The sequence below is a fragment of the Stenella coeruleoalba genome (genome assembly GCF_951394435.1).
Source record: "Stenella coeruleoalba genome assembly, chromosome: 13".
Taxonomy (NCBI): domain Eukaryota; kingdom Metazoa; phylum Chordata; class Mammalia; order Artiodactyla; family Delphinidae; genus Stenella; species Stenella coeruleoalba.
In genome coordinates this window covers 14937239-14963680 of record NC_137159.1, presented here as the reverse complement: position 1 = coordinate 14963680, position 26442 = coordinate 14937239, and the positions used below count along the sequence as shown (strand labels likewise).

Sequence of the window (26442 nt, the reverse complement as noted above, 5' to 3'; positions counted from 1 at the left end):
GGGCTTCAGTAGTTGTGGCGCACAGGCTTAGTTGCTCCGCGGCATGTGGGATCTTCCCAGACCAGGGATCAAACCTATGTCCCCTGCATTGGCAGGTGGATTCTTAACCACTGCACCACCAAGGAAGTCCCACCCTTCTTGTCTTTATTCAGAGGAAAACAGGCCAGCCAGTGTCTCCGCCCAGAGGCTAGGCCTTCCGGAAGTGAGGACAGCAAGTGGTCCACACTTCCATTTTTGCTTCTGAATGGAGAGAGCCCTGCACAGGAGGCAAACCCCGGCAAATGTCAGCTGACAAGAGGCATCAGGATTAGGACGTGGCCCCTTGATGCAGTGGTAAGAGGACTTTTCCTTTCTTGGGAAGCAGCTTGGAAAATTCCAACCAGCATGACTTTCTCCAAGGCCCACTGATGGGGCCTGGGGTAAGGGAAGCAATTCAAAGCCTGGTTCTACTCCTTTCCACCTGGACAACCCTGAGCGACTACACTCCATTCCTGAGTAATGCTTAGAAACCGCCCCACGTGTCCACCCTCCTCTGACCAACTGGTCACCTACAGACTCAGCCTAAATATCCCTCCTCGAAATGTGCAGTAATCCCTGACCTCCTCCTTAGTCCTCCCTGGGTGCTCTGGGCATCAGGCCACTGGGCCATCTGAGTCTTCAGACTCCGTGGGAAAAATTTTCAGCCATACCCTGGGAGCAAAGATGGAATTATATCCATGGGCCACCTAGTCAACCCCTGGCCCGCTTCTGGACAGCTGAGCCCCACCAGGACCCTACTAGGCATAGTGTATGCTCTGCTCTGCTATGCTAGGCAGAGCACTTCCACTTTCTGCATTTTTAAGGTAAAATTTACAGTGAAAATCACAACTCGTAAGTGTGCATTTGAATGAGTCTTCACATATGCAAACACCCATGCAACCCACATCCCTACCGAGATATAAAACACTTCTACCACACCAGAAAGTCCCCTCACCACCCCTTTCTCTCATCTGCCATGTGTGCCTTCCCCATCACACTGTTAGCTCCTCCAGCCCAGGGACCATATCAGGTCATCCTTGTGACCCCAGCACCCAGCAGAGCATTCAGCAGGTAAGAGACACTCCAAAAAAAAATTTTTCTTTTTTTTTTTTACTGAATTAACAGAGAGCAAACTCCTCAAATTCTAACAGTGCCCTAACCTCTGTCACCTTGGGAAAGTCACTTAAACCTTCTGAACCACAGGTTCCTCACGTGTGAAGCAAGGACAATTACCCCAGCCCTCCTACCTTGAGGGCTTGTGGGGATCCAATGAGATGACCTATGGGAGCCTCTTTGAAAAGAATAAAGGCCTAGACACGTGCAGGCTGCCATTATGATTAATAAACTCCTACTTCTAAAACAAACATCTGGCTAAAATAAACCAGGAGAGGAAGGCATCGGAGACTGACTTCCAGGCTTTGGCTACTTGGGCTCTGGCCAAGGTCTGCAGCCGCCCAAGATGGCCAGCTTTCTGATTCTGTGCCCATAGACCCAGGCTATGGACTGATTTCCGGGGCTAAGCATTTCCTGAAATTGCAAAGGATTCTCCCTAAGTGAGTTCCCAACCTGGCTTCTCTAACTACCCTGCCATATGGCCCTCTCTGAGCCTGCTTCCCATCTGTAAAATGCAGCACTAGACGAGGAGTCCCTTCTGGCTCCTCTGACTCCAGTCCAGAGGGGCAGATCAGGCTGACCTGTTGCATTTCCTCAGCCTGGGCGGGGCGGGGCAGTGGCGGGATGGCAGGGATCTGTTGCAATACCTGAAAATTCCAATATCACAGCTCCCCCAGAATATTCCTTTGAAGGCACTAACTCAGGATGCTGCGAGTCTTTTTTTTTTTTTAATGAATTTATTTTATTTTATTTCATTTATTCTTGGCTCCATTGGGTCTTCGTAGCTGTGCGCAGGCTTTCTCTAGTTGTGGCGAGCAGGGGCTGCTCTTTGTTGCAGCGCAAGGGCTTCTCATTGCGGTGGCTTCTCTTGTTGTGGAGCACGGGCTCTAGGTGTGCGGGCTTCAGTAGTCGTGGCTCGCGGGCTCTCGAGCGCAGGCTTAGTAGTTGTGGCGCACGGGCTTAGTTGCTCTGCAGCATGTGGGATCTTCCCAGACCACGGCTTGAACCCATGTCCCCTGCATTAGCAGGCCGATTCTTAACCACTGCTCCACCAGGAGAGCCCACTGCTAGGCTTTAAATTTGATCTGCAGTGAATTTTTCTAAATCATTTCAGCTTCTCTGAGGAAGAGTTGGGGGTCTGGATGGCCATATTTTCTGAATAAAGCTCATGATTAGAAAGTTTCTTTTCAATCACTGCTGGGTGCTCAGAGGCGTCCTGGATGGTGACACCCCAGAATTCCTTGGTGACCTGTTGGGAAAATAGGACTGTCCAGTACAGCATGAATGAGCGGGCCAGGAGAAGCTCTGGTGTAGCATTGTGGTGGCGGGGAGGGTACCGAGTGACTGGGGCAGGAGGGACTGGTCCCCAGGGAGGACACGAGAGGACAGGTTTACCCCCTCAAGGCCAGGGTCACATTGGGTCCTCACGGCATTGTAAGTTCATGATAAGAGCTAACACTCTTGAGTGTTGGCACTGTATGCCAAGCACTGTCCTTCATATGATTTTCTCATTTAATCCTCCCATTTGCCCTCTTATTATCCTCATTTTACAGATGAGAAAATGGAGGCCAAGTGGGGTCAAAATAACGTGCTCCGGGACTCCCTTAGTAAATGCAGAGCGAGGTGGTAGGACCCCCGGCCTCCCCTCCCAACTATCACTGTACATCACTGCTCTCCCGCCTCCTCTCCCAAGGCCCATCCTGCTCTCGGCGTTGAATGCTAGTGCCAGCTCTGAGTCCTTCACACATAAGGGGCTACCCCTGCTCATCCTCTAGATACTGGGATTTAAAATTTAAAAAAAAGTTTTATTTATAAAAATAGTACAGGGCTTCCCTGGTGGCACAGTGGTTGAGAGTCTGCCTGCCGATGCAGGGGACACGGGTTCGTGCCCTGGTCCGGGAAGATCCCACATGCCGCGGAGCGGCTGGGCCCATGGGCCATGGCCGCTGGGGCTGCGCGTCCGGAGCCTGTGCTCCACAATGGGAGAGGCCACAGAGGTGAGAGGCCCGTGTACCGCAAAAAAAAAAAAAAAAAAAAGTAGTACAGAGTACTGATACATGCTACAACCTGAATTTTTTAAATACCATGCTAAGTGAAAGAAGCCAGACACAAAAGACCACATATATGATTTCATTTATGTGAAATGTCCAGAATAGGCAAATCTGTAGAAACAGGATGTAGATTAGTGGTTGCCTAGGGTCCGAGGGGATGAGGACTTTAGGGGTGACTGCTAATCAGTACAGGTTTCTTTTGGGGGTGATGAAAATGTTCTCAAATTAGTTTGTGGTGACAATTGCACAACTGAGAATATATTTAAAAACACTGAATTGCACATTCAATAAGGCTGTCAACAAATGAAAGGGCTCTGTAACCTATAAATGGTTACGTCCTGGCTCGACCCATTTGCACCCCACTTAAAAAAATTGTATAGAAAGGTTCCACGTACCTACGACCCAGCTTCTCCTAATGGGACATCTTACTTAACTACAGTAAGTGTAACTTCTCCTTTAAAGTGTGGCTCCTGAAGGCCCAGCACCTTTTCTCCAGTGCTTCAGAGTTCAGATAACACCTCACCCATGCCCGGGGCTTTACAGTTTACAAAACACCCCCTCCACACACAGCCCCTACCCCCCAACTTGATCCTCAAAGCAAACCCGTGGGCCAGTGTCGCTCCATTTCTTGGTTTTCGTGGTCAAAAGAGTCATTTTCCCTCCCTGGCCTCTTTCTGTAGGGTTGCTAAATTTGACAAAAATGTTATCTGTCAGCTCTGTAGGGTAATCATCTCTAATGTGTCCAGCCGGTCCTGGGCGGGTCTGGTCATCATTTTGAGACACCATTGATCGCAGACTCTTAAGAACTGAAAGGGCCCTGGACTGTCGCCTAGTCCAGTCTTGCCCAGCAGGCCTGGGCTGGGCCTCCCAGGCCAAGTCCTCACTCTGGCTTTCCCTACCTTCCTACCCGGCCAGAGCGCGCCCATCTTCGTGCCTCAGTTTAGCATCTAGCGTCTTGTCCTCCAGGCGCCGGCATGTACATCGCGGGGGCGGCGGACCGGGGGAAGGGCCAGGGGGAGCTCGGCTGGAGTTGCGACACCGCGCCATGTCTACTGTCCAGATCCAGGGCACGCGGGAAAAAGCAGGAATAAGGATGGTACCACGCCGGGCCCAGGTGGGACCCCCGACCTGCGGCCCCACCCAGGCCCAAACTACAAATCCCAGCAAGAGTGGGCCGCGGGGCGGGACCTCGGGAGCGGTGGCCTGCGATCCCTGCGCCAAGCCCGGGACCAGTGGGTCCTCGGGGGAGAGATCAGGAGGACAGAGACGCCACAGCGGACCTCGAAACACACTCACAGACACACAAACACACAGACACAAACGCGCGCACCGGCCGCGTTGGTCCCTCCCCCACGAACTACAGATCCCAGCAGGCAGTGGGTGCGGGGCGGGGCTTCGGGGAGGGTGGCGCTCACGACCGGAAGTCAGCGTCTGGCGAGGTGGGCTTACCGGTGCGGGATGTGGGCTCCCCTGCTGTGGGGAAGAGGGCCCTTCTCTCCCCGCAGCCTGGCTCCCCGCCCCCGCACACACTGCTCCACCGTGGGGGCGCCGGCCCGAGCACTTCTCAGCGATCCAGAGCCCCGCCCTCCCTACCAGGCTGGGACTGCCGGGGAAGGGGATGGCCGGTGGACGCTTGGGCCAGCTGCCTTGGAGGGACGCAGAGTCTGCCTCCTTGACCCTCTCCTCCATCGCCTGGAGCGAACTCCCTTTTCCTGGAGCGAGGAGCAGCCCGGACCTTGAGGCAGGACTAAGACTGTTGGGGTCTCTGTGTGGCCTGCAGGTCTCCTGGAGAAGCCCAGGGAAGGCCAGGGTCCTTCGAGTTCTGGGGTATAGGTCAGGATGTTCGGTCCACGCTGTGTGACCGCTCTCAGCGCCCTGCGCCCAGGCATCAGCTTTATATGGCAGAGGCAGGTAACAGTGAGGCGCCGACCGGAAGTAATAACCAGGGCACTCTCATTCAGTATGCTGGCTCTCAAAGTGCTCACACCTCAGCGTCGAGCGCCAGGACTCTTGTCCTAACTTCCCGGGTCGCGTAAGTATCCACTGAGACACTACAGCAGGGACTTACCCAAGCCCTTCAGTGCCAGTCAGGAGCTCAAGGGTCCAGCCTGTCTGGTGGGATGAGCAGTGCTGAGGCCCCACTTCACCCACCTTCCGGGGCCAGGGCAGTCTCTCTCCTGAAGCCTCTTCTCAGCTGATTTCTGGCTCCCAAGTGAGGATTCAGGTTACACCTGTATCAGGAGCAGTGACACCACAGTGGCCAGCAACACATTGGCCTTTCCGTCTCCAACCCCATTTTCAGAGTTTACACTTTCTGATCTGGCCATATACTGCTGTGACCCTGATCATCAAGGTAGATAGGAAAATACTTAGTTTATGACGGTATAGCCACGACCCTGTAATGTCAGTGAGAGTTTATTCTTCTGTAGTTGGGTGGAGACCAGCTGCTTCCTAGACATATTCCTAAATTTAATCTTGGAAAAATTAGAAACAACTCTAGAAAGGATATTCAAAGTAGAACGCCCAGATTTCCCTTTGGTAACTGGAGTAGGGGTCATATGTACTGGTTAGGTGGTCTCTAAGCATGTCCATTGCTGCCTGGGAAGTTCTCATAGGCTTGGTTTTCCAAGTATTTCTGTTAAGACTGAAAACAGTGGGGAAGGGTGGTTGGGGGGACAGATTGGGAGACTGGGATTGACCTGTACACACTGGTCTATATAAAATAGATAACCAACAAGGACCTACTGTAGAGCACAGGGAACTCTGCTCTATAGTCTGTAATAATCTAAATAGGAAAAGAATTTGAAAAGGAACAGATACATGTATATGTATAACTGAATCACTTTGCTGTACCTGAAATTAATACAACATTGTTAATCAACTATACTCCAATATTAAATTAAAATTTAAAAAAAAAAAAGACTGAAAGCATTTTTGCCCCTTTCCTGTTTGCCCATTTCTGTTCCTTAAAAGAACCTAATTACAGGAGTGAGTTCACTAGGCAATTGAAACTAACTCCTGACTTATGCTCTAACCTGTTGAGTCTTTTCCTAGATAAAAAGAAGAATAAAAAATTAAGCAGTTAAAAAATGACTAGCTCTCTCTCCACAATTGCCCCCTTAGCAATCCTGCAGGCAGATCACACAGGCAAGATCACACCTGAAGAGTCAGCCAGTCTGCACTCAATGGAGAATGATGCAGAACCCAACCTCCTGCCTCGATGATTCACTGAGATTCTTCCCCCTCATTTTTCCCTTTAAAAACTGTCATGACTGAGCAGAATCTTTGGAGTTGGTCTCTGGACACGAGTCTACTTTCTCCCCAGATTGCCCACTCTTCTGGTTAAAGCACCTTTCCTTTCTACTGACACTTGCCTCTCAAATTATTGGCTTCTGAATATGGAGCAGCCAAACCTGGGTTCAGTAACTAGACAACCAGCTTTTTGTTAAGTAGCCCCTCTGCCCCTAGAGACGAGAGATAGTTACCATAGAAACTTGGAGACAGCCCTTGCCCCATCAGTGCAGTCTTTATAAGAGCCCATTCTCTCCTGCATTCCAGGACTTAGCACCAGACTCTTGAATCAGTAAGAGCCTGTGTGACTTGCCCAAGGATATGCCAAAGCCATTTAATGCCTATCCCTGCTTCCTGAAGATCCAGCCAGCAGGGTGCAGTTAAAGTAACAGGGCAGTGTTATGAAGTCATGACGGAAAATGTGTCTAAGGGTAAGGTGCCCCAAAAGTTGGGTTCTTTCCCCCTCAGGGCCTTGGGAGCAACTCAGGAACATACATATTCTATACTTGAAAGTACCTGCACCTATACTGGTTACACATCCTGAGGCAACAGCAAGATTCCCATTTGGGGAGAGAGAGCCTTAGCGCACGAATGCTTTCAATAAAAGTTTGTTTAAACTGGCATTTAAAAACCATAAACAAATTCATTGTTTTAGTAACCCCTTCCACCTATAGTGGAATTATAGTTGAAGTTATCTTTAAGGTTTTGAATACTGTTTGTACATATTTTTCTAATCTTTCATTTGCGTAGGACTTCACAGATTTCTGCTGATTTTTTCTTGCACCGACAACTGGATGAAGCCCTTGCCGGTGGTCCTGCAGGCCACACCCTTTCCTCTGGCAGCCAGTCTAGGGGGTGAGGGACAGGCCACCACGCTTCTTCTCACCACCAGGGGCCGCCCTTTGCGATGGAACAACCGCTCAGGTCCGTAGAGCCGCCGGGACGACGGGGTGGGACGCACTGAGGGCTTTGGTCTTGTGTACATAATTAGATGGCTCCGGCCCAAGGCCCAGCATCCACCTCCACTCTGGTCTCAGCTTTTCCGTTGGTAAAGGTGGGGAGGGTGATCTCAGGGCTCTCCACACCTATCAAGGAAGGATGTGCAGATGAAGACACATCCGTGAGTGGCAGCGCCAGGTCTCTCCTAGGGGGAGGGTAGAAGGCAGGCCAGTTGTCCATACTCTTTCTGCTCATCAGTCCTGAGAGAAAGGAACAAGGAAGCAATGGCAACAGGGGATGCCTGGCTCTCCGGATATGAGCTGAAGAAGGAAGAAGCCTAAGCAGGGCCATACTACATCTGGCCAAGGCGGGGGCGCGGTGGGGTGGGGTGGAGTGCAGGGAGAGTGGGGGGGAAGAATAGATGCCCCCCACTCCACTCATTAAGGTAAATAGAGGAAAGGATCCAGTAGAGTGAGGGCAGGGTCAAAGGTACCCAGAGGAGAGTCCTTGATAACCATTTGCATTTAGAGAAGCAGATAAACAGGGAAAGGGCCTCAGGACACTGCTCAGCCTAGGCGCGGGGGTTAGGAGCAAGCCATGGGCCTTTCAGAGGAGAGAGAGGAGGCTGTTCGGCGGGAGGTGGGGTCTTTGAGCAGGCGGTGAAGAATGAGTAAGGTTTGAATGTGCAGCTACAGCAAATATTTTTCGAGAGCCTGTTCTGTGCCAAGCTGTGGGCCGGGCACTTGGGATTTGGCAGTGAACTGGACAGACACAGTTGCTACCCACTGAGAGCTCTTACAGCTGAGTGGGAGTCCACAGTCTAGCCCTGAAATGTACCCATAGATTTAACTACGGTGGGAGCCCAGAGAGTGTGTGGGGACAGACTGCCGTGGTCTGGGACCCCTGCTGAGGGTGACTTCAGCTGTGGCCTGAAGGAAGAGGGAGGCAAGGGGCGGGAGTGTTCCTGCAGAAGAAAGGCAAGTGCACAGCCCCCAGGTAAGGAGACTGTTTGAGACTAGAAAGAGATGAACAGAGCCAGGAACTATCATAAGTGTTTGCAGCCATCCTGCCCCCATCTTACCCAGGCTTCCTGCTACTGGGACATCTGTTGGGCTCTCCCAAGGGCAGAATCTCAGCAGTGGGCTGATGCATCACGTTTAAAGACACCTAAAGGAGCTCTGGTGATCTGCAAGATAAGGAGTTGAGGTGGAGGGAGAGGGCTGGGGTCTGGGGGGGGACAAGGTGCTTGCACCATCTGTGAAGATTGCCTGTTGCAGAGTCGATGAGAGTGGACTTTGTGGGGGTTGGTTAAAATTCTTAAAGTAGGGCTTCCCTGGTGGCGCAGTGGTTGAGAGTCCGCCTGCCGATGCAGGGAACACGGGTTTGTGCCCCGGTCCGGGAGGATCCCACATGCTGTGGAGCAGCTGGGCCCGTGAGCCATGGCCACTGAGCCTGCGCGTCAGGAGCCTGTGCTCCGCAACGGGAGAGGCCACAGCAGTGAGAGGCCCGCGTACCGCCAAAAAAAAAAAAAAAATCTTAAAGTATAACATACCTATGAGAGAGTCCTTTTTTCTTTCTTTTCTTCTCTCTCTTTTTTTTTTTTTTTTTTTTACTGTGTTTTGCTATACTTTTCTCTTTTTTTTGGCTGTACCACGTGGCTTGTAGGATTTTATTTCCCCGACCAGGGATTGAACCCAGGCCCTCAGCAGTGAGAGTGCAGAGTCCTAACCACTGGACCACCAGGGAATTTCTGTGTTTTGCTATACTTAAGAGTGCTTTCTCTCTGTCATATTCTGTAAGGACAATAAATATCTAAATTCCTTCCACCTGAAATTTCCTTAAGTCAACAAGTGCAGAATGGGCCAACTGGGCCTAGTCATGGTGGAACCATAGAGAGAAGGTGAGTGTGAGTGAGTCTGTGGGGAGAAAATGGAAGGGCTGGGGCTGGAGAGGTACGTAGGGCTGATCTTACCAGGCAACAAGAAGCCTTTGTCTCCATTCAAGGAGCCATGGTGGGGAGGGCCACGCAAGGATTCCAGGCAGAGCTACATCTTGAACAAACCTGTTGTGAGCAAGTTCCCGAACAGGGAAGGGCAGGCTGTGTGGGACAGAGACGGAGCACCCCAGCAGGGGCAGAGGGGACCAGGGCAGTGCCGGCTTGTGCACTGTACCCTAGAGGCCAGGGAAAACCAGCCTCAGCCTCGACCCTAACCCTTGGCGAATCTGTAGAAATCTCGTGCACTGCCCCCCAGAAAAACACAAACCACACACCAAGTTTTGTATCTGCTTTCAGAGAGATGGAAGGAGAGCCTGTCACAAACCTCTGAAGCTGCAGCAATCCATGATCGTGCACCAGGGGGGACAGGGGCCAGAGACCCCTCTTAGGAGGCTGGTCTGTGTCGTCCATGCTTCAGCCCTCCGTCGCGTGTCACAGCTGCCACCAGAGTAAGCTGAGTCAGCAGGCCTGCGAGGGCAGCGGCGGCGGGGAGGAGGAGGGACCTCTGCCAGCTTGCGCTAAAGCAGCCCCAACATTGCCCTCCGCTTCTCAGCACTGGGGGACCCCTTCTCTCCCTCCTCTCAACCACCTTCCTTCAAGATGGTCCCCGACTTTAAATTTAAGCCAGTCACAGACAGTTCGGTTGGCCTCAGGCCCCTCCCGAGGAGCTTCTTGGGCCTCTAACTTGACTACTTGCTCAGGTCAAAATAGCCTGAGGACTCATTCATTCTCCCTCACCCCTCACAGGACCTGCTCTCCCCTCCCCATCCTCTGAGGCCTGAACTCATGGTCAGAAAGTTCTCCTTCCCTCTTTCGACCCCACCCCTGCCACTTGCCCCGATGGATTCCCATTCTCCCCGGAGAAGAAGCCTTGTCTTAACAGCATGCTTCTTTTTTTTCCCCCCACTCTTCCCCCTACTTCCCTGGCTTAGGGGACCTGGCTGTCCTGTGGTGGCCCCAGCCCACACCCCGGAACTCCCCCTGGCCCTGACCCCCACTCCCAGGGCCCTACCTTCTCCCAGGCTGTCCTTCTCTTGGCGCTTCCTCGTGGTTGAAATCCAGGTCATCCCTCCTTCTTTCTCTTCTTTCCTTCTTCTTTTTTTTTTTTTTTTTTGCCGTATGCGGGCCTCTCACTGTTGTGGCCTCTTCCGTTGCGGAGCGCAGGCTCAGCGGCCATTGCTCACGGGCCCAGCTGCTCCGCGGCATGTGGGATCTTCCTGGACCGGGGCATGAACCTGTGTCCCCTGCATCGGCAGGCGGACTCTCAACCACTGCGCCACCAGGGAAGCCCCCTTCTTCTTTTTACCTTTTAATCTGTACTGACTGATATTTTTAAATTATAAAATTAATTAATGCTCGTCATATAAAAGGCCCAAGAGTATAGAAATGTAAAGCTATGATACTCATTTCTACCTGGTCCCACTTTCCCATGAGACACCTGTACCTGGCCTCGCAGTTTGGCCTTCTTGGTATCCATGTGATGATCCCACTGATGCTGTGTCCCTAAGTTAGATTTCTTCACTGAAAGTAAGAGAAACCAACCTTAGCTAGTTTAGGCTGGAAAATAATTTATTAAAAATATTCTGTAGCTCGCCACATCTCCAGGAGAACCAGAGAACCAGCCAGGAACAATGTCTCAAAGGCCACAGCCAAGCTGGCCTAGTGGAGGCACCTCTGGGCCAACACTATTGATCCTGGCCCTGGGTGGTACCACTTGGGATCTCAGCCTCCCTGGCCTCTGGAAACAGGATATAGCTGTCACCTCCTCCCTAGAGTGGATGCCTCTTTTTTTTTTTTTTTTAATAAGAGACAGAGTCTCTTCATCTTTTTTTAAAAATAAATGTATTTATTTTATTTTATTTATTTAATTTTTGGCTGCTTTGGTTCTTCGTTGCTACGCACGGGCTTTCTCTAGTTGCGGCGAGTGGGGGCCACTCTTTGTTGCTGTGCATGGGCTTCTCATTGCGGTGGCTTCCCTTGTTGCGGAGCACGGGCTCTAGGCACGTGGGCTTCAGTAGTTGTGGCATGCAGGCTCAGTAGTTGTGGCGCACGGGCTTATTTGCTCTGCGGCATGTGGGATCTTCCCGGACCAGGGATCGAACCGTGTTCCCTGCATTGGTAGGCGGATTCTTAACCACTGCGCCACGAGGGAAGTCCCGGATGGATGCCTCTTGGTGCCTGCTTTGGATACAAAGCCCAGTATGGGGGCATCTGACTGGCAGAATGCCTGCACCCCAGCCGTAAGAGAGGCTGGGAAGGCCTCATCTGGCTTCTGTGAATGGAGGCAAGGATTCATACGGTGGAAGTGGCCCCAAACACAGGAAGTGATCCACAGCCAGTGGGAATGGCAGACCTTCAGCCTCTAGGGGTCCAGCCACCACACCTCAGCATCCCCTGCTCCGCAGCCTGCACTCTCTCACCTCTGAGACCTCTGGCCACAGCCTGCTTACCTGTCCTCCATCAGGTCCTCAGAAATCACCCCCTCCTGTTCACAATGCTTCCCACGTCGCTCACACCGGGGACCCCCGCCAGCCTTGGCCACCTTCCCTGTCTGCCGGCAGCAACTCCATGGACCGTGGTACCACCTACTCAGGAAGAGCTGATATTTACCGCACATGTGCTGTGTGTTTCACGTGTTTCATCTCATTCAACAGAAGCGCCTCCACCGCAAGGAGTGCCTTGTTCCCACCCCCACTTACACAGGGGGAGACTGCAGCACAGAGAGATTGAATGTCTCCTGGGGCCTCTCCATCACTCGGAGGGTCCCCTGGAGCGTAGGGTCTGTGTCATGTTTCTTCTCTGCTGGCCACCCCCATGTTCCCCATGAGCTAAAGGCTGAGTGGGATTCTAAAGATGTCCTAGGAGTCGCATCTTCTCAGAACGTTTCCCTTAGAGCAGCGTTTCTCAAACTTGACTGATCATAAGATTGATCTAGGATGCTTGTTTAAAGTAATATAGATTCCCACTTCCCTCCTGGAACATCCCATTCTTAAGCTCTCAGGGAGGGTCTGGGAATCTAAGACTTTTAACAAGCCCTCCAGTTGATTCTTGTGATCATGCAAGTGGGGGAACACTGCTCTAGAGAGCTGTTTGTTTTCTTAGGGTGGGTTTAGACTATGTTGGGCCTGAAAACGATGGCCTGTTCTTACTGGAGATCAGCAGCTGAGCTCTGGAAAATGTGGAGAATCACTGTGCTATGGAAGGACCATAAAACTGGCACTCAGGTGCTGCCAGACAATGGGGCAATGGAACCTTTGAAATGTGAGTTTCCAGTAATTCCATTTCTAGGAATTCATCCCGAGGGAATAGCTATGATTGTACAGAAAACAGTCCTGTGCCAAAGATGGAGAAAGAGGTTGTCCAAATCTGCCTGTGCCATCAGCAGGAAGCACGGTGCTACAGGGCTGGCTGCGGTGACACAAAGCTGTGAGGAAGCCTCCTTCCATCCCCTTCTCCCCGATCTGCCCAGGTCAGTGCCCCCACCCAGAAGGCATGGATTCCACCCTCTGCCTGGGGCTCTTTCCCTCACCCAGGCCCTGGCATTTACCTATGCAAAGCCCTGAACAGAAGGAGGAGGTGGCTGTGGCAAGGGCAGTCTGGACTGGGAAACCCACTCAGTTTGGAGTTTGCAGCGGGGTGGTGTCTAGAGCATCTTGCTGACTTTGACAGCAGGTCCCCTTGGTGAGGGAAGTTGCCCACTGCCTTATGGCCCAAATGTGGAACAAAGGTCAGCTGGGGAGTGGAGGTCGGGAGGAGATTCTTGTCCCTGACGCCAAGCCTGGATTCTTTGTTTTTCTTTGCACAGTTTTTCCCATGACACCAAATGGGCCCCCCTTAAGCCACCCCAATGACTTTTCATAGCTTCTTTTTTTTTTTTAATAAATTTATTTATTTATTTTTGGCTGTTTTGGGTCTTTGTTGCTGTGCGCGGTCTTTCTCTAGTTGCTGTGAGTGGGGGCTACTCTTCGTTGCGGTGCGCAGGCTTCTCATTGCAGTGGCTTCTCTTGTTGCGGAGCATGGGCTCTAGGCGCGCGGGCTTCAGTAGTTGTGACACGTGGGCTCAGTAGCTGTGGCGCACGGGTTTAGTTGCTCCGTGGCATGTGGGATCTTCCCGGACCAGGGCTCGAACCTGTGTTCCCTGCATTGGCAGGTGGATTCTTATCCACTTTGCCACCAGAGAAGTCCCCATAGCTTCTTTTTTATTGAAATATAGTTGATTTACAATATTGTGTTAGTTTCAGGTGTACAGCAAAGTGATTTGGCCATATATATGTGTGTGCATGTATGTATATATAGTTTTTAGGGGATTCTTTTCCATTATCGTTTATTACAAGATATCGAATATAGTTCCTTGTGCTATACAGTAAATTCTTGTTGTTTCTCTTATATATGGTAGTGTGTATATGTTAATCCCATACTCCCAATTTATCCCTCTCCCCTCTTTCCCTTTTGGTAATCATAAGTTTGTTTTCTATGTCTATGACTCTGTTTCTGTTTTGTAAATAAGTTCACTTGTACTCTCACTGTTGTAGCCTCTCCCGTTGCAGAGCACAGGCTCCGGACGCGCAGGCTCAGTGGCCATGGCTCACGGGCCCAGCTGCTCCACAGCATGTGGGATCTTCCCGGACCAGGGCACAAACCCGCGTCCCCTGCATTGGCAGGCGGATTCCCAACCACTGCGCCACCAGGGAAGCCCCATTTATACTATTTTTAAGTTTTATTTATTTATTTAAAGATTTTTTTCTGTTTCTGTTTTTGGCCATGCCACGATTGAACCCAGGCCACAGCAGTGAAAGCCCGGAATCCTAACCACTAGGCCGCCAGGGAACTCCCAATTTGTACTATTTTTTAGATTCCACATATAAATGACATTATATGATATTTGTCTTTCTCTGTCTGACTTACTTCACTTAATATGATAATCTCTAGGTCCATCCTCATTGCTGTAAATGACATTCTTTCTTTTTTTTTTTTATGGCTGAGTTCATAGCTTCTTAAGTGTCCGTTTGCCTGCAGGTCTCAGGAATCATGTGGCCTTTGAAGACTGTGGCCAGCTCCAACCCTGGACCCTGTCCCCAGTTCCCCCAGCCCCATGGCCTCCAAAGATGCAAGTTCATGGCCTTCATTCTTCCTTTGTGCCAACAGCCAGGACATCACCAAAATGATAACCACAGGAAAGTTACAGTGTCCTGGAAGGATCTTATATTCATGATCCTCTTCTGTGTTCCCTCATTCCCTGGTCTAAACAGAGTCAGACACCAGGCCCTGCCCTTTCTTTTTGCCTCAACACTTCTCAGAAGTCAGAGTTCCAAAATTCACCCGGGTAACAGAGCACCGGGAAGTTATGGGCTCCCTAAGGAAACCAGTGATTACTGATGTTTCTAATTCCATCACAGGAAAGGAGGGTCAGGACCCAATCCTAGATGAGGTACAGGAAGCTCAGTGGTTAGTGCACAGGCTGTGGGTTTGTGCAAACCTTGGATTGAATTCCACCTCCAACACTTACTAATTGTATGACCTTGGGAAAGTCACTCCATTTCTCAGAGTCTCAGTGCTCTGGACTGAATTGTGTCTCCCTCCAAATTCGTATGTTGAAGCCCTAGCCCCCAGTGTGACTATATTTGGAGATGGGGCCTTTAAGAAGGTAATTAAGGTTAAATGAAGTCATGAGGGTGGGGCCCTGATTCAATAGGACTGGTGTCCTTATTAGAAGAGATCAGAAATCTCTCTCTCTCCAGAATTCTCTCTCTCCCTGCATGCACAGAAGAAAGGCCATATGAGGACACAGCAAGGAGCTGACCATCTGCAGGCCAGCAAGAGAGCTCTCGCCAGAAACCAGCCCTGACAGCACCTTGATTTTGGACTTCTGGCCTCCAGAGCAGTGAGAAAATAAATTTCTGTTGTTTAAGCCACCCAGCCTGTGGTACTCTGTGATGGCAGCCTGAGCTGACTAATACATTCATTCTCCTCGTCTGCAAAGCAGGGATAAAATTAGGACCTGCATCATGAAGCTATTGTGAGAATCCAGTGAGGAAATTCATGTGTAATGACTGCCTGTTTAACTTTCCTACAGCACCTTCGGCACCTGGAACAGTGCCTGGTGTATAGTGGATGTTCAATAACTACCTACTGAACTACATCCACCAAGAAAGGAAGCTGTCAGACTCAATATAAGTGTGTATTTCTGAGCTTTTCACTAACCTCCATCTCCTTGATCATTGATCATCACTCACCAGCAAATGACAGCAGGCACAAAGGATTTAAGAAAAGTGTCTGCAGGGATGGTCTCCTGTTTTTAATTGGATCTGCCATTAATACCCTGTCTTCTGTGAACTGGGAAAGGGCTTGGTCTGGCTCATCCTGAGTAGAGTCTGAGTCTCTGGGAGGAGGCGACATTGACCAGGCAGCTTTGGGGCCTTTGGTCCAGCCTTGCGGGCCTGGGCATTGAGGAGGGAGCTCTTCCTCCCGTGGGGCAGGGGGCAGGAGCTGCAGCTGTGGGATGCAGTGGTGGGGGAGCTAGGGCTGGGCCCTGGGAGTGGCATGGACGAAGTTGGTCTGGGGCTGGAGGCCACAGCAGGCCCACCTTCCTGGTGCTTGCACGATGCAAATGATGGGAACAATAGGGCCCCTGTCCCCAGGCCATTTGTGGCAGAACCTGGACCCTGGGGAGGCATAGCTCCTTTACCTTGGCCATGGTGAGACTTGGTTCTGGGGGCAGCCCCAGGTGCACAGACCTGCCCACCCCTGGGGCCCAGGACTCCGGGCAGGGAGAGACATCCCACCTGAACTGACCACCCCCTTATTTTCCTCCCTGACTCTTTCCAGGACAAGCTCAGCAGGAGCAAGGCCAGGTGAGTCCTTGGGCTCCTCTCTTTCCTCTGCCCTCCTCTCTTGTTTCCACCTCGCTGTCCCTTTCCTGGGCACCAGCATCCTTAGAGCGGTGCTGGTTCTGCCTGGGCCCTCCATGCCCAGTGAGACTATTCATGCACCTCCACCCCCTGGAAACACTAGGGCCCCCCACTGCCAGCTTCCCACAGGCACTAGCTCTGCCCCCAGACGCTTCCTCCTGCTGCCCTGGTCCCAGGCTGCCGTCACACAACTCCAGGGGACGCCATTCACACCGTCATGGATGTGAACGTCCCAGGGTTGTGCATGGTCTGGCTGACACAAACGCAGGGCCCCTTGGGCAGAGCTGACTGGAGTCTGATTGCAGGTTGGGGCCACACCTTCCACCCCCAAGATGTGCAGGTAAGTGACCAACCCCCAGATGCGTAGGAGCCCCTGCAAGTCGAGTCTCCCCTGAGGACTCTGGGCACCTCCTGCCCATTATAGTCCGGTGCTGCTAAGTCACTGGGCCCTAGCTCTCCCACCTGTCTCGGTCAGAATTAGGGATGCATGGGGTGGGGACTGGCATAGGTGGAACAGGCTGTGAGACCCCCCTATCTCCAAAACGCCTCACTGGTCTTGCTGCAGTGTTGGAAAGGCCCACCGTGAATGGTTCCTTTGAGGCCACTGTAAGAGTGCAGATGGTTTATTATATTTTGGAGAGAGAGTAAGTCATTGTGCTAGAGAGGGACTGGGCCATGAGGATATGAGGACAGTCTCACCAGTCTCCCATCCAGACTCCCCTGCTTGGAGAAAAGATGACCCCTGCCCATCTCCTCTGTCTGCCTCAGGGACCAGGAGACGCAGGGTAAGTTCAGCTGCGGAGCTGGGGTGGGGGTGGGGGGAGGCAGCGGCCACCACGGCTCCTGCATCTCTTCCGTCCTCCCTGTGCTCAGCATCCCTTCCCAGAAGCCCAGGAGGAGGAGGAAGAAGAGGAGGATAAATATGAGCTGCTCCCCTGTGAGGCTGTGCTCCGCCACCCAGCCCCCGCCCACCTTCCTGGCACTCAGGAGGACTCTTTGTACTTGGGTGAGGGCTGGGAAGTTGAGGCAGGGAGGTCAGGTGGTCAGGCAGGATGGGAGGGTCCCCACAAGGGAAGAGGGCCCAGGCCTTGCCTCGTCTCCCTCTGTCTGGCCTGGGGCAGCGAGGGGAGGCCTCAGCTGGCAGTCACTGAGGCCTCTTGGCTGGGCAGAGAGAGAGGGATGGAGGAAGGGAGGGAGGGAGGGAGGGAGGGAGGGGAGAAGGGAAGGAGGATGAGTGGGAAGGGGAGAGGAGCCTGGAGGGGCAGTGTAACCAAGGCAACAATGGGAAAGCAGGAGGCCTGACAGGGTCCCTGGGGCCTGGCGTTCCCCCTCTGAGATCCTAGCACAACTCGGAGCAAGGGTAGGGATGCCAGGAGAGCCCCGGCTGCTGCTGGCATCCCACCCCGACAGCTCCCAGGCTCGGCCAGGTGGGGGCAGGGAAGCTGGCCGCCTCCAGTTGCCATGGAGACGGGGCTGTCGGGAAGCCAGAGAGCACAGAGGGGAGTGAGGGAGGGAGGAGGGAACAGAGGCTGGGTGGGGGGCAGGAGGAAATTTGGAACCTACGTGGGAGGAGCCCACCGGGTCACAATGCTCAGGGGTCTTTTCCAGATCACTCTGGCCCCCTGGGCCCTCCCATGTCACCACCACCACCGCCACCACCGCCACCGCAGCCCCAGCCCGAGATGATGAACAACCTCCCCACCTGCCCCACCCCAGGCTACCATTTCCCAGTGAGTAAATCTAAGAGGCATCTCATTTGCAAGATTCCCCCACGTCTGCATTCAGGAGGCCCCTGAAAAATTAGCTGCGTCAGAAGCCAGAGCCCCGTTAACAGTCGCTCCTCCCACCTGCCTGGCCTGGTCCTTGCACCCTCCCCATCAGCATCACCAAAGACTCACCCTTCTCGCCTGAGCCGGGAGAGGGGAGCGGGGGTGGGGTGGGGGTGAGGGGGGGTTGAAGCTCCGCTGCCCCTCCCGGACCCTAAAGCCTGTGCAGCCCTCGCTGCCTACAGAGGGGAGAAATCCCTCACTCGGCTGCCAGCCGCTGCCAGCTCTCACCCCCGCCAGGATCCCGTTTGTGGGCTTTGAGAGCTACCACTTTCATCGTATATTTTATTGGAATAAAAAGTAAAACTGGGAGAGATTCACACCAAAGAAAGAGCCACAGAATAGAGGCAAAGAGGAGAGTCGCCTCCTTTGCACATTAACGCTTGTGTTGTAGTGTTTTTCAAGCTGCACAGATATACGTAGTCCCTTTGCCTCCCACCCCGGCCAGCCTTGCCCTCCCAATGCCGCAGCTCCCCTCCATAGCCCCCCACCTGATTTTCCCTCACGCCACCGCATTGTGCCCACAGCCCAAGGCAGCATGGAGCCCGCCGGAGGCCACAAAGCAGAGCTGGCCCTTTGGGAGGCGAGGTAATGGGGATGTCCTCTCTCCTTCCGAGGCCCACCTACTCCCCACCCCGAGAAGGGGAATCCTGACCTCCATGAGGTCGGGGCCGGGGGAAAGTTGAGCTGGCCTTACATTGATCTCATGCTTTGTCCGGTCGCTGCATCCGCCACAGCTGTTCCTCATTTTTACCTGCCAATCCCCTCCCCGCCAGGCAGGCAGTTGGGGAGGAGACTGAGGCCCCGAGACACGTAATGCTTTGCCTGAGGTCACAGAGTCCCTGACTCCGGGGCCCCTGCTGCACCTGCTGAGGTCTCTGGGTCAGGCGGGGGGCACCCCGGGGGTGTGAAGTAAGGCGATCGGGGGTGAGGATGGCTTTCTCCTGGGACTTCACAGCTGGCTCTGAGGATCCCCTCAGAGAAGTCCCAAGGATACACCACTCTTCCAGCCTAAGTTTCACTGAATTTCTTTCTCCCTGCTGCTGCTGGCTGGTGGGTCTCTCCTTTTCCTCCCAGAGCTGGGTGCACCAGACCGGGCAGTGAGTGGCCCCTCACTCTAGGATTCTGGCTAAGAAGTTGTTGGTGGTGGTGGTGGTGATGGGTGAGCTGGGAGGGCCAGGAAATATCCCTAAATCCAGGGAAAAGGCCCGAAGCCGAGCCTCTCCCCCTCTGCCACAGGCCCTGGCAGGGCGTCCGCTAGTGTCCTTCTGGGGAGGGCCTCGCTCAGAGCTCCCCTTGGGTGCTCACTCTCTCTGAGCACAGGACGGGGGAGGTGCTCATGGGCGCCCCCTTCCGGGCAAAGGAGCATTTTCAATCATTCCAGGTCCACCTTGTGGGCGGCGCCGTGGGGGTGGGGGGTGAGGTGCCAGTAGCTCCCCCAAGTGATGGCTTCGTCCTCCCTCCCACTCACTGGTCAAACCCTGGGTCTCATACGCCCCTTCCTACCCTAGGTGCCGGGCCCAGCAAAGAAGCCCGAGGAGGACATTTACCTAGATTGTGAGCCCAGTCCAGGTGAACCCCTCCCTCCCTCCGTCCACCCCGCCCCGCCCCGTCCTGCCCTGAGGCCCTCTGCTGCCCAGAGGCAGCACGATGCAGTCTCCTGGCTCCATCTTCTGCCCTTGTCCTCTCTCAGCACCCCTACCATCACACATCTGCCTTCAGACACCCACATGGACGCCTCTGGTCCGGGCTGCCCCACACAGTGCCTGACAAGGAGGGGACCCCCTTAGAGCAAGGGCTTGGTTGGGGAGTGGGGGGCGCTTCCCAGCTGTTGCAGCCAGGACAGTGCTCTGCCTGGTTGGAAGGGCTCCCCAAAAGTCAGGCTGCAGAGAAGCTGTCCCCTGCCCCGCCCCGGTCACCCGGATTTCCCCGCTTGGTGCTCAGCTCAGCCTGCCCTCTCTGTTTTAGTCCCGGCCTTGCCTCAGACTCTGAGCTCCCAAGTCCTGAGGCCCCCAGTCCCTCTACCAAGGACATCAGTGGGGCCCAGGTGAGTGCCGCAGGTGTGTGCTGGGGGCCTGAAGGGCCTACCCAGGCTTCCCAGCCCTGACCCTGGGATCTCCAGGATCGGGTCACTGGACTTTTTCTTTTGAAGGAGGTAAAGCCCCTGAGCTCTGTTCCCCAATTCGCTCCCCACAGGCCCCCCACAGCCCCCCAGGAAGCTCGGAATGTAAGAGGCTGGGGGTTTGGGCTGGTGGTGGGCTGAGCGGGGAGGGAGAGAGGGAGGCTCAGGGTAGGACTTCCAGCCCAAAGGAGCAGGCCTGCAGGGCCAAGCTCTTCTGACCCAGCATCCTGTGTGCCAGGGAGCGTCGAATGCCACCTCTAAAGGTGAGTACCGCCATTGTCAGCATGAACCCAAGCCCTCTGGCAGGGCCTCCCCTGCGGGCCTCAGACTGCCTCCCAGCCCCCCACATCCCGCTTCACTGAGGGGGTCCCTGCAGCTCTGACTCCAGCGGAGAGCAGGTCTCAGAGGACCCCCTGGGCATTCTGCAGGATCTGCACCAAATCAGGAAGCTCCCAACCTGTACCTTAAAATCACTCCTCACTTGGAGGTCACGCGTGGCCTAGCCGGTGGGTCCTACCAGAGCCCTGGGGCGGGGGAGTGAAGCACTGGGTGTCCCGCTTTGGGCTTCAGGCCTTTGCACGCCCTCTGTGACCTCCCCAACCTTCGCAGCTGGGCCCCAAGCCTCCTTGGCCTAATCCCCTCTCAGCCCCAGGGCTATAATCTGCTTCTTCCGGCAGGAAGGATAGCCTCTCTTTGCTCTGTAGCTACCACCCAGAATGCCTCAGCTGCTGAGGTGAGGAGGGGCTGGGAGAGGGCTGGTGGGGGAGGCCCATGGGAGCAGAGCCCAAGTCCCTACCCAGAAGCCCTCTCGGGTGGGTGTCCACCACTGAACACGTGTGTGCAGCTCCAGGCGCGGACACATCTTTGTTCTGCTCGAGTGGCCGTGAGCACGAATAACTGCAGCCCGGGGGTTCTCTGCTTCCCACCCCCGATCCGGTGCCCTGGCACATCGCTGAGCCGCTGCGTGTGTATGTACAGGAAGGCGATCTGCTGGGCCAGCCTTGGTACTCAGGGAACTGTGGCCGCCATGCTGTTGAGAGTGCCCTGCTGCGACGCCAAAAGGTGGGGCACCTCAGGCCCCCTGCGCCTTCTTGGGAAACCGTTTCTGCCCAGGGACTGAGGCTGGCTGAGCCGGCAGGAGCAGCTGGGCAGGGGTCGGAGTCAGGGCTATAGCTGGAAGGTGAGGTTGACGATGGGCTCTCCTCCCCAGAACGGGGCCTACACCGTGCGCCCCAGCTCAGGCCCTCGTGGTTCTCAGCCCTTCACCCTGGCAGTACTTCTCCACGGCCGGGTCTTCAACATTCCCATCCGCCGGCTGGATGGCGGGCGCCACTACGCCCTGGGCCAGGAAGGCAGGAACCACGAGGAGGTGGGTACTGCAAGAGGTAGGGGCTGAAGGGCAAGACACAGCAGAGCAGCCCCTGGGCCCAGCCGGGAACACTGCCCTGGGGAAGACCCCCCTTTTTTGCCTTTTTCTGGAGTGGGTGGAAATCTCAGTGGCCAGCGCCCAGAACTCCTTCCCAGAAGCCGGCACTTTGAGAAGAGGCCCAGTATGCTCTGGGGGAGACACCCCCTCCTGAAGAGCCCGGCCTGCATGGGGCCCAGGTGGGGGCATTTGTATGAACCCAGCTGGGAGGAGGGCAGGGCCCAGGTAGTCCAGATTCGTGTCTGTACCAAGGACTCAACTTTGCACCCAGCACTTGCTAGGCTGCAAACTAGAGACAGTCACCACTCAGCTCCCCACACGGAAGGCCCCGGGCAGAGGCCTCAAAGTTATTTCATCTGGCCTGGGAAATAGGAGTCCGGCCAACAACATGCGCACGGGCGCCATCCCAGGAAAGGCCTGGAATTGGGCAACAAAATGCAGTGGGGCTTCATGGGGCAAACAGGAAGGAAAATATTTAGAAAAATGTCAACAAGCTCCCTCGCCAGAGCCCCCCAGCTCCCTCAGGAAGTTTCTCCCTGCATGAGGCTCATGGATGCCCTGCTTCCCCGTGCAGCTCTTCTCCTCCGTGGCCGCCTTGTCCAGCACTACCTGCAGCACCCCCTACCACTCGTGGACAGACACAGCGGCAGCCGGCAGCTCACCTGCCTGCTCTTCCCCACCAAGCCCTGACGCCACAGCGCACGTGCACCCCGGCCTCCGGTTCCACAGTTTGCTCCTCGGGCTGTCTCCCTCTCCTCTCCCAGGTCTCCACCCCGCCAGCCCCCGCCCCCCCATCCCGTGCCCCAGTCCCTCCCTGCAGGCCTCCCTGAGAGGCATTGGGAAGGGTCGCCCAGAGACAGAAAGGGTCCCTTAGATCCCACCCCATGCTCACCCAGAGCCTGGCACTGCCACTCCCTGCTGCACCTCCAAGACTGGGAAGCACGGGACAGGCAGGGCCTCCATTCCCGGCCCCCAGGCATGGCCTCCCGAGCTGCTCTGAACAAAGGCCTCCTCTGGGAAGCTGAGCCTCAGGGGGATAGTAAGGGCACTGCTGCTACACAGAGGGAATCCTCTCACATTCTGGAGGAGGCTTAACACGGGGCTGGCATCTGGAAGGAACTTGGTCGCCCTGAACATAAGTTTGCTTTCAATAAGTATCTGTTGAATGAATTCTTGAATTCCGTTGAGTGAAGCAGAGATGGCCTCCATGAGGCGCCAAGGTTCGCAAGTGCCCCAGGGCACAGCCTGGGCCCGGGAGCGCCGGAGCAGTGGTGGCCAGGCCAGGACAGAGGAGCCAGCCCCATTTCTGCCCCTGACTGGGGCCTTGGCCCCTAGATGGTCTGTTGTGGCCGCCCCGGGTGGCTCAGTTTTGTTTCCTTCTGTTTGTGGGAATCGGGGTGGGGGAGGAGAGAGGCTTGGTGTTGCACGGCCACCCCATGAAACGACAAGAATGGAGTTCGGTACTTGACCACCACCCATTTACCGCACAGCGATCCATCGGGGAGAGAGGCGCCTGATTTTGCGCCCTTGGTGTCTGGAGTAGGGAAGACGGGCGGACCCCCGTTAATATCTGGGTATTGAACGCGCCAGGCCGCTATGGAAGGCTCCACGCGGAGTTCAGAGAAGACGAGAGGCCATCGGAGCACAGCTGCGCGACCGGCGCGGCCGGGGAGGGAGGCTCCAGGGCTGGGGGCTCGGAGATAGGCCGCTGGCCCGCGGGCGGGCGGGGCGGGCGGGGCAGGCGGGAGAGCGGAGGAGGGCGGCCCCGCGCGGGCTGGGCCGAGGGGCGGGGGCGTCCCCGGGCCCTGGCGCGGCGCCCGGAACACCCCGTGCCGGAAGCGCATGTGACCGTGACTCCGCAGAAGTCGCGAAACAAAGGGCGGCTCAGCGGCTGCCGGCGCTCGGGCTGGCACGGAGGGTTCGGACTCCTGCCCCTGGCCGGGGTCCCGGCTCTGCCCCGACAGATCCTGCGCGCCCAGGCCGGGCGGGGAGGCTCCCGATCCCCCTGAGGCCCTGGGCGCCGGGGTGGGAGCAAGGGAGCCCCGGGGAGGTGGTGAGGGAGGGTGGCCCCGCGGACAAGCGGTGACACAATGCAAACACGAGGCTGGGTGGACGCTATGGGGTCCAGGCTGGGGTGAGAGCGTTGATGGTTGCCTTCACCACTGCCGGCTCTGGCAAATTACCCTCTCCCGACCTTAATTCCTGTAACAGAGGTGAAGATAATTGTCCCTATGAGTTATCCTATGGTTGGGAAGCTTGAGTGAAGCCGTCCATGTGGAAGGGGAAGACAGTGCAGGGCCTAATGGGCTGCACTCTGGTCCTTCTTTCCCAAATGAACATGCATGTGAATTCCAGTCAACGAACTGCTGCTTTCAGTGTTCACACAGCAGGGCACCAGGAGGAAGAGCAGGGTGGGCACTGCTGTTCACCGTATGTGGGGATGGGGCCCCAAGACAGCCTCCCTCTGCTCAGTTAGCCAGCCCTGGCTCCCTCTAGGCGGTGGATGAGAGTGGCCACTCTACACTTTCCCCAGGCTGACTCAGGTAGGAACTCAGGGCTGGAGAATGTGGGGGGGCCACCTTGGGGAGGGCCTCAGGGTACATATGGAATTGATTAGAACCCTGCAGTTCTCCCTGCAACCCAGTACTAAACCAAGCAGTTAATGATTAGGACAATAGTGTCATAGACTCAGTGTTGGATGCACATTCCTGAGTTGTTTTACAGATACTGTAACTGCCACCAGGGGAAGAATGCTAACTGTATGATGACCATACTGTAGCCATGACATAAGCTGCTCCGTCTTGAGCAGTACTGAATCTATGGCTAGTACAATTCCAAGAACTGGCCTCAAGAGAACAGGATTAACATTATTGCTCATAATGTTCTATATCTTTGTGGGCGTCAAAATGATTGTAGCTTGCTCTGCCCGTATATGTAAGCGGGCAAGTAAAACTGTCAGCAAAGAGATGCTTCAGACCCAGGCTGACATCTTCCATTTTGAGAATACTGTGCCCTCTGTCAGCGTGAAGAAGTTACAGAAGATAGACCGTCGCCCGTAGTCCTGTAGAAATGGAATGATATTTGACAGTGGGGAATTGAAAGTAGCTCTTTCGTCCCTTTCCTGTTTGCCCATTTCTGTTCCCCTCTAACCTTAAAACAACCTAATTATAGGAATGAGATCACTAAGCAGTTGAAACGAACTTCTGATCTCTCCTGAATGCACACCATGCCTTGTCTAACTTGTTGATTCTTTTTCTAAATTAAAAGAAGTAAGAATAGAGAATTAAGCAGTTAGAAAATGACTGTCTATCCACAATTGCCCCCTTAGCAATCCTGCAGGCAGATCACACAGGCAAGATGACACCTGAAGAGTCAGCCAGTCTGCACTCAACGGAGAATGATGCAGAACCCAACCTCCTGCCTCGATGATTCACTGAGATTCTTCCCCCTCATTTTTCCCGTTAAAAAATGTCATGGCTGAGCAGAATCTTTAGAGTTGGTCTCTGGACATGAATCCACCTTCTCCCCAGATTGCCGGCTTTTCTAATTAAAGTAACTTTCCTTTCTACTGACGCCTGCCTCTCAAATTATTGGCTTTTGAGCGGTGAGCCGCAGAACCTGAGTTTGGTAATGCAGACAGTCAGACTCCTGCATCCCCCACCAGACGTCGAGGTTCGACTTCTCTGGAGAAGCCCTCCACCCTAGAGCCTGTTTTTACCGAGTACTGAATTTATGTAGCGCTGAAGCCACGTGGCCTGTGGGAGGTGAAGTAGAGGCCACAGCGCAGAGCTCGGGAGTTAGTGGCTCAACAGGGACTCTGCTTAGTCCCAGCTGGGGGACTGACTTTAAGGGGACTAGTCTCATGCCTTCCCTCCCTGGTGAAAAAAGAGAGGAGTAGTCCAGGCAGTGGGGACAGTCTGTGATAAGGGACCCAGAGGGCCAAAAAGAACATGGTCTGGAGAGCAACTCAGCCTCACTAGTGCCTCCTCAGACTGCAGGTCTGTGCTTACATGTCCCCTTCTCCAGGAAACCTTCCCGACTGCCCCAGCCTGGGCTCAGGCACTTAACACATCTGAGAGCAGTTGCTTTTTCACTCCAAAGGACCAACTGCTACAACTGCCCACTATTGTGTATCCAGGGCCTGGAATAGAGTAGGTGCCAATATTTCTTGGAAGAGTCACTGAATAGGTCAAGTCTACCCTGGGTCCCTCTAAAACTCATAACGTTCCTTGATCAGGGCTTCCTTTGTAAGAGAAAAATCAAACCCAGTGCTTCCCAATAGAACGTTCTGTGATGATAGGAACGTTCTGTATCTGCATCGTTCAGTACAGTAGCCATTAGCCCCAAGGGCACTTGAAATGTGACTAGTGTGACCAAGGAACTGAATTTTTAACAATAATGTCATCAATTTTCAATTAATTTAAATTCAAATAGCCACATACAGGCACGGCTGTACTGTTGTTGTCTCTTGCCTTCCTGAGTGTGAGGGACAGCGGTAAGAGAGAAGGCTGGAGAAGTTGGTGGAGGGGCGCTGGGTCCGGATGACACCAGGAGGCCTCCATTATGAGGGTGAGCCACCAGGGAGGCCCTTGAAGTGCTTTTAATCTCAGTTGTCCCAGATGTTTCCTTACTGTGCAAATCTAGTTAAGGGGAGAGAGGGGCGTTGGGAGCAGAAGGATTTCAGGGACGTAGAGTCTGGTCTTCAGACAGCCATGGACCACAATGCGGATGTCACCCGTCGGTGACACAAAA

At 54.3% G+C, this 26442-nt stretch overlaps 1 protein-coding gene across 1 annotated transcript; it reads left to right on the top strand.

Moving 5' to 3' along the window:
- Positions 1-16799: 16799 nt before the first annotated feature.
- Positions 16800-22815, top strand: SH2D6 (SH2 domain containing 6; the record flags this gene model as incomplete). The annotated part of the gene is given in 12 exon segments (XM_079940117.1): positions 16800-16808; positions 17190-17322; positions 17925-18046; positions 18670-18725; positions 19466-19553; positions 19654-19885; positions 20111-20189; positions 20339-20369; positions 21168-21326; positions 21475-21633; positions 22265-22283; positions 22286-22815. Coding segments are annotated over 12 exon segments (1182 nt in total). The 3' UTR covers positions 22381-22815.
- Positions 22816-26442: the final 3627 nt, after the last annotated feature.